Here is a 12685-nt window from a genome sequence, read left to right on the forward strand (position 1 = left end):
TGTAACTGTACAGAGTAATTGTTTATTCAGAGTGAGGGTCAGTCACTAACTTTACAGAGCCACTGTTTATTCAGAGTGAGGGTCACTCACTGTGTAACTGTACAGAGCCACTGTTTATTCAGAGTGAGGGTCACTCACTGTGTAACTGTACAGAGCCACTGTTTATACAGAGTGAGGGTCACTCACTGTTACTGTACAGAGTCACTGTTTATTCAGAAGGAGAGTCACTCACTGTTACTGTACAGAGTGACTGTTTATTCAGAGTGAGGGTCACTCACTGTTACTGTAGAGAGTGACTGTTTATTCAGAGTGAGGGTCACTCACTGTTACTGTACAGTCACTGTTTATTCAGAGTGAGGGTCACTCACTATGTAACTGTACAGAGTCACTGTTTATTCAGGATGAGGGTCACTCACTAACTGTACAGAGTGACTGTTTATTCAGAGTGAGGGTCAATCTCTATACAGTCACTGTTTATTCGGAGTGAGGGTCACTCACTGTACAGTCACTGTTTATTCAGGATGAGGGTCACTCACTGTAACTGTACAGAGTCACTCTCTTTTTAAATAAATTTAGATACTAAATTCATTAATTCTAATTAAGGGCAAATTTAGCGTGGCCACTCCACCTACTCTGCACATCTTTGGGTTGTGGGAGCGAAACTCATGCAAACACGGGGAGAATGTGCAAACACCACACGGCCAGTGACCCAGGGCCGGGATTGAACCTGCGACCTCGGCGCTGTGAGGCAGCAGTGCTAACCACTGCATCACCGTGTTGCCCCAGCAGAGTCATTCTTTATTCAAGGTGAGGGTCATTCATTGTGTAACTCCGAGTCATAGCTTATTCAGGATGAGGGTCACTCACTGTGTAACTGTACAGAGTCACTGTATATTCAGAGTGAGGGTCACTCACTGTGTAACTGTACAGAGTCACTGTTTTTCCAGGGTGAGGGTCACTCACTGTGTAACTGTACAGAGTCACTGTTTAAACAGGGTGAGGGTCACTCACAGTGTAACTGTACAGAGTCACTGTTTATTCAGAGTGAGGGTCACTCACTGTAACTGTACAGAGTCACTGTCTATTCAGGGTGAAGGTCACTCACTGTGTAACTGTACAGAGTCACTGTTTATTCAGAGTGAGGGTCACTCACAGTAACTGTACAGAGTCACTGTTTATTCAGAGTGAAGGTCACTCACAGTGTCACTGTACAGAGCCACTGTTTATTTAAAGTGAGGGTCACTCACTGTTACTGTACAGAGCCACTGTTTATTCAGAGTGAGGGTCACTCACTGTGTAACTGTACAGAGCCACTGTTTATACAGAGTGAGGGTCACTCACTGTTACTGTACAGAGTCACTGTTTATTCAGAAGGAGAGTCACTCACTGTTACTGTACAGAGTGACTGTTTATTCAGAGTGAGGGTCACTCACTGTTACTGTAGAGAGTGACTGTTTATTCAGAGTGAGGGTCACTCACTGTTACTGTACAGTCACTGTTTATTCAGAGTGAGGGTCACTCACTATGTAACTGTACAGAGTCACTGTTTATTCAGGATGAGGGTCACTCACTAACTGTACAGAGTGACTGTTTATTCAGAGTGAGGGTCACTCTCTATACAGTCACTGTTTATTCAGAGTGAGGGTCACTCACTGTACAGTCACTGTTTATTCAGGATGAGGGTCACTCACTGTAACTGTACAGAGTCACTCTCTTTTTAAATAAATTTAGATACTAAATTCATTAATTCTAATTAAGGGCAAATTTAGCGTGGCCACTCCACCTACTCTGCACATCTTTGAGTTGTGGGAGCGAAACTCATGCAAACACAGGGAGAATGTGCAAACACCACACGGCCAGTGACCCAGGGCCGGGATTGAACCTGCGACCTCGGCGCTGTGAGGCAGCAGTGCTAACCACTCCATCACCGTGTTGCCCCAGCAGAGTCATTCTTTATTCAAGGTGAGGGTCATTCATTGTGTAACTCCGAGTCATAGCTTATTCAGGATGAGGGTCACTCACTGTGTAACTGTACAGAGTCACTGTATATTCAGAGTGAGGGTCACTCACTGTGTAACTGTACAGAGTCACTGTTTTTCCAGGGTGAGGGCCACTCACAGTGTAACTGTACAGAGTAATTGTTTATTCAGAGTGAGGGTCAGTCACTAACTTTACAGAGCCACTGTTTATTCAGAGTGAGGGTCACTCACTGTGTAACTGTACAGAGCCACTGTTTATTCAGAGTGAGGGTCACTCACTGTGTAACTGTACAGAGCCACTGTTTATACAGAGTGAGGGTCACTCACTGTTACTGTACAGAGTCACTGTTTATTCAGAAGGAGAGTCACTCACTGTTACTGTACAGAGTGACTGTTTATTCAGAGTGAGGGTCACTCACTGTTACTGTAGAGAGTGACTGTTTATTCAGAGTGAGGGTCACTCACTGTTACTGTACAGTCACTGTTTATTCAGAGTGAGGGTCACTCACTATGTAACTGTACAGAGTCACTGTTTATTCAGGATGAGGGTCACTCACTAACTGTACAGAGTGACTGTTTATTCAGAGTGAGGGTCAATCTCTATACAGTCACTGTTTATTCAGAGTGAGGGTCACTCACTGTACAGTCACTGTTTATTCAGGATGAGGGTCACTCACTGTAACTGTACAGAGTCACTCTCTTTTTAAATAAATTTAGATACTAAATTCATTAATTCTAATTAAGGGCAAATTTAGCGTGGCCACTCCACCTACTCTGCACATCTTTGGGTTGTGGGAGCGAAACTCATGCAAACACGGGGAGAATGTGCAAACACCACACGGCCAGTGACCCAGGGCCGGGATTGAACCTGCGACCTCGGCGCTGTGAGGCAGCAGTGCTAACCACTGCATCACCGTGTTGCCCCAGCAGAGTCATTCTTTATTCAAGGTGAGGGTCATTCATTGTGTAACTCCGAGTCATAGCTTATTCAGGATGAGGGTCACTCACTGTGTAACTGTACAGAGTCACTGTATATTCAGAGTGAGGGTCACTCACTGTGTAACTGTACAGAGTCACTGTTTTTCCAGGGTGAGGGTCACTCACTGTGTAACTGTACAGAGTCACTGTTTAAACAGGGTGAGGGTTACTCACAGTGTAACTGTACAGAGTCACTGTTTATTCAGAGTGAGGGTCACTCACTGTAACTGTACAGAGTCACTGTCTATTCAGGGTGAAGGTCACTCACTGTGTAACTGTACAGAGTCACTGTTTATTCAGAGTGAGGGTCACTCACAGTAACTGTACAGAGTCACTGTTTATTCAGAGTGAAGGTCACTCACAGTGTCACTGTACAGAGCCACTGTTTATTTAAAGTGAGGGTCACTCACTGTTACTGTACAGAGCCACTGTTTATTCAGAGTGAGGGTCACTCACTGTGTAACTGTACAGAGCCACTGTTTATACAGAGTGAGGGTCACTCACTGTTACTGTACAGAGTCACTGTTTATTCAGAAGGAGAGTCACTCACTGTTACTGTACAGAGTGACTGTTTATTCAGAGTGAGGGTCACTCACTGTTACTGTAGAGAGTGACTGTTTATTCAGAGTGAGGGTCACTCACTGTTACTGTACAGTCACTGTTTATTCAGAGTGAGGGTCACTCACTATGTAACTGTACAGAGTCACTGTTTATTCAGGATGAGGGTCACTCACTAACTGTACAGAGTGACTGTTTATTCAGAGTGAGGGTCACTCTCTATACAGTCACTGTTTATTCAGAGTGAGGGTCACTCACTGTACAGTCACTGTTTATTCAGGATGAGGGTCACTCACTGTAACTGTACAGAGTCACTCTCTTTTTAAATAAATTTAGATACTAAATTCATTAATTCTAATTAAGGGCAAATTTAGCGTGGCCACTCCACCTACTCTGCACATCTTTGAGTTGTGGGAGCGAAACTCATGCAAACACAGGGAGAATGTGCAAACACCACACGGCCAGTGACCCAGGGCCGGGATTGAACCTGCGACCTCGGCGCTGTGAGGCAGCAGTGCTAACCACTCCATCACCGTGTTGCCCCAGCAGAGTCATTCTTTATTCAAGGTGAGGGTCATTCATTGTGTAACTCCGAGTCATAGCTTATTCAGGATGAGGGTCACTCACTGTGTAACTGTACAGAGTCACTGTATATTCAGAGTGAGGGTCACTCACTGTGTAACTGTACAGAGTCACTGTTTTTCCAGGGTGAGGGCCACTCACAGTGTAACTGTACAGAGTAATTGTTTATTCAGAGTGAGGGTCAGTCACTAACTTTACAGAGCCACTGTTTATTCAGAGTGAGGGTCACTCACTGTGTAACTGTACAGAGCCACTGTTTATTCAGAGTGAGGGTCACTCACTGTGTAACTGTACAGAGCCACTGTTTATACAGAGTGAGGGTCACTCACTGTTACTGTACAGAGTCACTGTTTATTCAGAAGGAGAGTCACTCACTGTTACTGTACAGAGTGACTGTTTATTCAGAGTGAGGGTCACTCACTGTTACTGTAGAGAGTGACTGTTTATTCAGAGTGAGGGTCACTCACTGTTACTGTACAGTCACTGTTTATTCAGAGTGAGGGTCACTCACTATGTAACTGTACAGAGTCACTGTTTATTCAGGATGAGGGTCACTCACTAACTGTACAGAGTGACTGTTTATTCAGAGTGAGGGTCAATCTCTATACAGTCACTGTTTATTCAGAGTGAGGGTCACTCACTGTACAGTCACTGTTTATTCAGGATGAGGGTCACTCACTGTAACTGTACAGAGTCACTCTCTTTTTAAATAAATTTAGATACTAAATTCATTAATTCTAATTAAGGGCAAATTTAGCGTGGCCACTCCACCTACTCTGCACATCTTTGGGTTGTGGGAGCGAAACTCATGCAAACACGGGGAGAATGTGCAAACACCACACGGCCAGTGACCCAGGGCCGGGATTGAACCTGCGACCTCGGCGCTGTGAGGCAGCAGTGCTAACCACTGCATCACCGTGTTGCCCCAGCAGAGTCATTCTTTATTCAAGGTGAGGGTCATTCATTGTGTAACTCCGAGTCATAGCTTATTCAGGATGAGGGTCACTCACTGTGTAACTGTACAGAGTCACTGTATATTCAGAGTGAGGGTCACTCACTGTGTAACTGTACAGAGTCACTGTTTTTCCAGGGTGAGGGTCACTCACTGTGTAACTGTACAGAGTCACTGTTTAAACAGGGTGAGGGTCACTCACAGTGTAACTGTACAGAGTCACTGTTTATTCAGAGTGAGGGTCACTCACTGTAACTGTACAGAGTCACTGTCTATTCAGGGTGAAGGTCACTCACTGTGTAACTGTACAGAGTCACTGTTTATTCAGAGTGAGGGTCACTCACAGTAACTGTACAGAGTCACTTTATTCAGAGTGAAGGTCACTCACAGTGTCACTGTACAGAGCCACTGTTTATTTAAAGTGAAGGTCACTCACTGTTACTGTACAGAGCCACTGTTTATTCAGAGTGAGGGTCACTCACTGTGTAACTGTACAGAGCCACTGTTTATACAGAGTGAGGGTCACTCACTGTTACTGTACAGAGTCACTGTTTATTCAGAAGGAGAGTCACTCACTGTTACTGTACAGAGTGACTTTATTCAGAGTGAGGGTCACTCACTGTTACTGTAGAGAGTGACTGTTTATTCAGAGTGAGGGTCACTCACTGTTACTGTACAGTCACTGTTTATTCAGAGTGAGGGTCACTCACTATGTAACTGTACAGAGTCACTGTTTATTCAGGATGAGGGTCACTCACTAACTGTACAGAGTGACTGTTTATTCAGAGTGAGGGTCACTCACTGTGTAACTGTACAGAGTCACTGTTTTTCCAGGGTGAGGGTCACTCACTGTGTAACTGTACAGAGTCACTGTTTAAACAGGGTGAGGGTCACTCACAGTGTAACTGTACAGAGTCACTGTTTATTCAGAGTGAGGGTCACTCACTGTAACTGTACAGAGTCACTGTCTATTCAGGGTGAAGGTCACTCACTGTGTAACTGTACAGAGTCACTGTTTATTCAGAGTGAGGGTCACTCACAGTAACTGTACAGAGTCACTTTATTCAGAGTGAAGGTCACAGTGTCACTGTACAGAGCCACTGTTTATTTAAAGTGAAGGTCACTCACTGTTACTGTACAGAGCCACTGTTTATTCAGAGTGAGGGTCACTCACTGTGTAACTGTACAGAGCCACTGTTTATACAGAGTGAGGGTCACTCACTGTTACTGTACAGAGTCACTGTTTATTCAGAAGGAGAGTCACTCACTGTTACTGTACAGAGTGACTTTATTCAGAGTGAGGGTCACTCACTGTTACTGTAGAGAGTGACTGTTTATTCAGAGTGAGGGTCACTCACTGTTACTGTACAGTCACTGTTTATTCAGAGTGAGGGTCACTCACTATGTAACTGTACAGAGTCACTGTTTATTCAGGATGAGGGTCACTCACTAACTGTACAGAGTGACTGTTTATTCAGAGTGAGGGTCACTCACTGTACAGTCACTGTTTATTCAGGATGAGGGTCACTCACTGTAACTGTACAGAGTCACTCTCTTTTTAAATAAATTTAGATACTAAATTCATTAATTCTAATTAAGGGCAAATTTAGCGTGGCCACTCCACCTACTCTGCACATCTTTGAGTTGTGGGAGCGAATCTCATGCAAACACGGGGAGAATGTGCAAACACCACACGGCCAGTGACCCAGGGCCGGGATTGAACCTGCGACCTCGGCGCTGTGAGGCAGCAGTGCTAACCACTCCATCACCGTGTTGCCCCAGCAGAGTCATTCTTTATTCAAGGTGAGGGTCATTCATTGTGTAACTCCGAGTCATAGCTTATTCAGGATGAGGGTCACTCACTGTGTAACTGTACAGAGTCACTGTATATTCAGAGTGAGGGTCACTCACTGTGTAACTGTACAGAGTCACTGTTTTTCCAGGGTGAGGGTCACTCACTGTGTAACTGTACAGAGTCACTGTTTAAACAGGGTGAGGGTCACTCACAGTGTAACTGTACAGAGTCACTGTTTATTCAGAGTGAGGGTCACTCACTGTAACTGTACAGAGTCACTGTCTATTCAGGGTGAAGGTCACTCACTGTGTAACTGTACAGAGTCACTGTTTATTCAGAGTGAGGGTCACTCACTGTAACTGTACAGAGTCACTGTTTATTCAGAGTGAGGGTCACTCACAGTGTTACTGTACAGAGTCACTGTTTATTCAGAGTGAGGGTCACTCACTGTAACTGTACAGAGTCACTGTTTATTCAGAGTGAGGGTCACTCACAGTGTTACTGTACAGAGTCACTGTTTATTCAAAGTGAGGGTCACTCACTGTAACTGTACAGAGTCACTGTTTATTCAGAGTGAGGGTCACTCACTGTAACTGTACAGAGTCACTGTTTATTCAGAGTGAGGGTCACTCAGTAACTATACAGTCACTGTTTATTCAGGGTGAGGGTCACTCACTATGTAACTGTACAGAGTCACTGTTTATTCAGGGTGAGGGTCACTCACTATGTAACTGTACAGAGTCACTGTCTATTCAGGGCGAGGGTCACTCACTATGTAACTATACAGAGTCACTGTTTATTCAGAGTGAGGGTCACTCACTGTAACTGTACAGAGTCACTGTTTATTCAGAGTGAGGGTCACTCACTGTAACTGTACAGAGTCACTGTTTATTCAGAGTGAGGGTCACTCAGTAACTATACAGTCACTGTTTATTCAGGGTGAGGGTCACTCACTATGTAACTGTACAGAGTCACTGTCTATTCAGGGCGAGGGTCACTCACTATGTAACTGTACAGAGGCACTGTTCATTCAGAGTGAGGGTCACTCACTAACTATACAGTCACTGTTTATTCAGGGTGAAGGTCACTCACTGTAACTGTACAGAGTCACTGTTTATTCACTCTGAGTAACTGCGCTGGGCCACTGTTTAATCAAGAGCATACATGTTGAAGAGGAGGCAATATTCTCCAGCACAACAAAAGGGTGTTTTGAGGTGTGGACCTATGGTGGTTTTGAAAGGCTCGGGAAAAGCCCTTGAAAATTGGGAACATTTACAACGCTATCTGGTATGGTGGCCAGGATTGGAAGTTGGGTGATCAGCAGCTTATTTTATAGAATGGAATTGTAATTATCCTGGAGAAGAATTCAGGATGTCCAGGACAAAGCAATTTACCATTATTTTAAACCTTCACACTCTCCATTACCACTGCCCTGAGGCTGCAATGCATACTTGCCACAGGTTGCACTGTAGTAATTCATCGGGGTTTCTTTGACAGCACCTCGCAAACCCGCAAGCTCCACCTCCTGGACAAGGGCCACAGATGTGTGAGAACTCCAGAAATCACACCCTTTTAGCTCGGAAATATATCATCATTCCTTCAGTGCCATTGTGTCAAAATGGGGAGAGCGTAGGGCAGTGGAATTAATTTGAGATTTGTCACATTAGGGAGAGAATAGGGCAATGGATTAGTTTGGGGCTGATATAAGGCTACGTGGAGATGGTGAGTCAGTGAGATTAGTTTTTATTGATGCAGGGAAATGGAGGGAGCGAGGCAGGGAGATGAATTTGGGACTGATACATAGCTATGGAGAGTGGGCACGGCTCTTAGGCTCTTGCAGCGGTTTGATGAAATGTACATGGGCCTAACTTGTGCACACCAGCCTCACTTTTTCTTATTCCTCCCTCACCAGAACTTTGATCTGGAAGCAAAGGAGAATACTGCTGCCAAGAATGATGACCAATCAAAAGAAGAGAAATCCCAATCACCATGACACTGTTTCCAGAGAGGAGGAGCCTTGATATTGGAGTGAAGACTCAGATGCGTTCTGTTGAACATTGCAGGAAGAGACTCCGCTCTGACCTTGCAACCTTTAACACCCATCTGTAGAGACTGAACAAGGAGCTTGTCTGAAACACAACAGTGATGGCAAATTGTATTGCAGGCTTGGGTGGGGTTTTATTCTCCCATACCCTCCTCACTCTCTGGCTCGGGATTCCACCTATTGAAGAGAAAGGACAGTCACTCAATATTTTGGGTGAGATGGAAGATAAATGAGTAGGACACAATGTCTTGTAACTGATATTTATGTACAATGACATGTCTACATCTTTTCTCGTGTTAGCAAGTAGTCGTGTGCTGAACTGTTCCCCACTACCAGGACTGTGTGTTATAGTGACCCTGGACTGGAAGAATCAATTATAAATTGCTGTGTATTGTGTGATCCTCTCTGTTTGACTCTCTCTGCGGGCTTTGTTTTACTTGGTGAAGTTGCTGTGCAGAGTGTCAAAGCCGATGAAGTCTCAGAGTCGTGTGTTCCCTGGATGGGACCCCCCCCCAGCCCCCAACCACCACCACCTACCCTGTCTGCTGCAAGTTAGAAACACAGGTTAAGGTGAAAAAGATCAGCAGTTTTGAGTTCTTTGGTCAGTGGATGGGAAAATGCACCACTTGTTGTGGTGCTGGCAATCCCAGCCACTGGTTTAGCCGATCTTTGCCAAAACAAGTGTCAGGTGACTATTTTGAGTACCACTGAATTATGAACGGGAGGAAAAGCAGGAGGTTCTGCTCCGAATCTTTGTGTGTGTGCGCGCGCACAGATATATGGTGAATGTATCATTACCTTCGGCTGTCATCCACTGGACATGGAGCAGTTTGCCCACAAACCGTCTCTGGTCCCTTTGAACAAAGTACCGTGGAGAGGGTAATGCCCATAGAATCCATACCCCAGTGAGAGTCTGCATCTTCAGAAGGGTGGGGAAGGTTAAAAGAGCAAGTTCTGCTTTGTTGCAATCTGTATGTTTATGTTTGATGTAGTTTGTATTGCTCATCTCTCCTTTCTGTGTGTCAGCTCAGTGTGGCATTAATTAATAAATATCCGATTGCTCTCTGGGGTTTATTGTCTGCAATGAAAACATTTACAAAGCAGTGGTTCAGCATGACACAGAGCACCTCGGCCCAGCTCCAATTCCCTACTCAGATCTCAGCCAGGGCACAATGAGACTTGCCAACAAATGATCTGTTCCCCTCGGCCACTGAGATTAATCAGTGGGGTGTCTGGACCCAGGTTGAACCGTCTTGCCTGTGATATTTTCTCAACTTGCATAGCCTACTGCTGAGGAACACATAGTAACAAGGATCACTTGGTTGAGACTGGTGAGAGAATCTGGGACCTGCATAATGTACCACAAAGAACCAGCACCTACTTTGGGCAGGGAAGCAATATCAGCACTCTGTGACAAGCAGGCAGATCTCTGACCAAAGGTTCCAGGCCCACTTGGTTTCAACCCAAATATTCCTTTAGTTAGTTTGGTGATTGTATTGAAATGTAAAGAGGAGAAGGGGACTGATGCTTTCTCCAATAAACCTGGCCAATGGTTTCAATAGATCATTTTTGAACCCCAAGCCCTCTCCTTTTGGGTTCTATGTGAGATGAGTTTAGGGTAGTCTCAATCCAGTTACTACTGGAGATGGATCCACAACATGGGAGTGACCTTGATCTGTCAGTGAGCAGGAGTCTGTTGTCCAGGAAAAGTCACAATAGTATCATGTGGATTGTTGAGACCGTGGAAAGGGAGCTTCACACTGCATCTAATCCATGTTAAACCTGTCCTGGGAGTGTTTGATGGGACATTCTAGAGGGAGCTTCACTCTCTGTCCAAGATAAGACCCTCTCGTGGCTGAGAGCAAACGTTTCCCTGCCCAGGCAACAATATTCAGATAATCGCTTGATGAGTTATCAAATGGAAAGTCTGATAACTTAGAAATCATCAAAAAAAAGTCTGTGTTTTCGTTGCTGGCTTAAAATGCATGTGCACATTGGCAGGTTGTGTCTGAATGACCAGGCGGGCGCTGTGCTTGAGTGACCTGCACTTTAAGGTGGGCTCGGTGCAATGATACCAGTGGCCTCCTGTGTATTCACAGAAGTGAACTTGATCATATAAAAACGCTGATGGAGCTTTTAAAAAAAAAAAAATTTAGAGTATCCAATTATTTTTTTTCCAATTAAAGGGCAATTTACGTGGCCAGTCCACCTAACCTGCACATCTTTGGGTTGTGGGGGTGAAAGACATGCAGACATGGGGAGAATGTGCAAACTCCACACAGACAGTGACCCAGGGCCGGGATTCGAACCCGGGTCCTCAGCATCGCAGTCCCAGTGCTAACCACCGTGCCACCCTCAAATGATGGAGCTTTTTGGTGTTTTAAAATAATTTTTCCTTAAACAAAATATTTGATTCCGGCACAGATCTCAGGCCGTGACCCAGCATTTGAACTTGTTTCAATGTTTATGTGTAAATTACTTTTTGACTTCTTAATATTGTTATAAAATGACTTCAGACTTTTGACGCATTATGTGAGTGGCAATTCTGCAGAGTCAGTAATACTTTGTGTTGGGCAATTTTCCAGAGAATTTAAATCCCTGATTGTTCAAAAACCTGGAGCAAGCATTCAATACTGAAAGTCTCTGCTGCTCAGGAAATCTGTGAATTAGCCTGAACTTAGAACATACAGTACAGAAGGAGGCCATTCAGCCCATCGAGTCTGCACCGACCCACTTGAAAATGAAAATCGCTTTATTGTCACGAGTAGGCTTCAATGAAGTTACTGTGAAAAGCCCCTAGTCGCCACATTCCGGCGCCTGTCCGGGGAGGCTGGTACGGGAATCAAACCGTGCTGCTGGCCTGCTTGGTCTGCTTTATAAGCCAGCGATTTAGCCTTGTGAGCTAAACCAGCCCACTTAAGCCCTCACTTCCACTCTATCCCTGTGACCCAATAACCCTTCCTAACCTTTTTGGTCACTAAGGGCAATTTATCATGGTCAATCCACTGAACCTGCACATCTTTGGACTGTGGGAGAAAACCAGAGCACCCAGAGGAAACCCATACAAACACAGGGAGAACGTGCAGACTCCACACAGACAGTAACCCAGCAGGGAATCGAACCTGAGACCCTGGCGCTGTAAAGCCATAGTACTATCCACTTGTGCTACCTTGCTGCCCAACTTCAGCTCTAGCCTTGTTCAAGACCAGTACACACGATCCTTCAGGGGGCTGGGCCTGTCTTTGCATTATCACAGTTACTTAACCATTTGTACGTATACCTCACCATATTGAGCTTGAACCTTTCAGATGGATTCAATATCAAGTTCCTTTTCAAGAAGCATTTTGTAGTTGGGATGTAGAGGTTCAGATGGGGATGTTAGAGATATGAGCAGGAGTAGACCATTTAAGCCTGTTCCCCAATTTGCCTCCCCAATTCTATTTCACGCCACCTCCCACATCTCTTGATTCCCTTTGTGTCCAAAAATCTGTAGATCTCAGTCCTGAATATGTTCACCACCTGATTATTCACAGTCCTCTGGGGTGGAGAATTTCAGAGATTCACATCCTTCTGAATGAAAACAAAATCTCTCAATCTCTGTTCTAAATGGCCAACCCCTTATCCGGACACCATGATCCTGAGATCTAACGGACGGCATGGTAGCACAGTGGTTAGCACTGTTGCTTCATAGCGCCAGGGTCCCAGGTTTGATTCCTGGCTTGGGTCACTGTCTTTACAGAGTCTGCACATTCTCCCCGTGTCTGTGCGGGTTTCCTCCGGGTGCTCCGGTTTCCTCC

At 45.0% G+C, this 12685-nt stretch overlaps 1 protein-coding gene across 1 annotated transcript in view; it reads left to right on the top strand.

The window, feature by feature from the left end:
* Positions 1-9955, top strand: part of rabl2 (RAB, member of RAS oncogene family-like 2) — a 36860-nt gene extending 26905 nt beyond the window's left edge. Inside the window, exon 8 of the mRNA XM_038811688.1 lies at positions 8757-9955. Coding sequence (XP_038667616.1) covers positions 8757-8837 — 81 coding nt within the window. The 3' untranslated portion in view covers positions 8838-9955. The remainder of the gene's footprint in view (positions 1-8756) is intronic.
* The last annotated feature ends 2730 nt before the right edge of the window (positions 9956-12685 follow it).

Source organism: Scyliorhinus canicula, chromosome 11 (assembly GCF_902713615.1).
Source record: "Scyliorhinus canicula chromosome 11, sScyCan1.1, whole genome shotgun sequence".
In the NCBI taxonomy this organism is placed as follows: domain Eukaryota; kingdom Metazoa; phylum Chordata; class Chondrichthyes; order Carcharhiniformes; family Scyliorhinidae; genus Scyliorhinus; species Scyliorhinus canicula.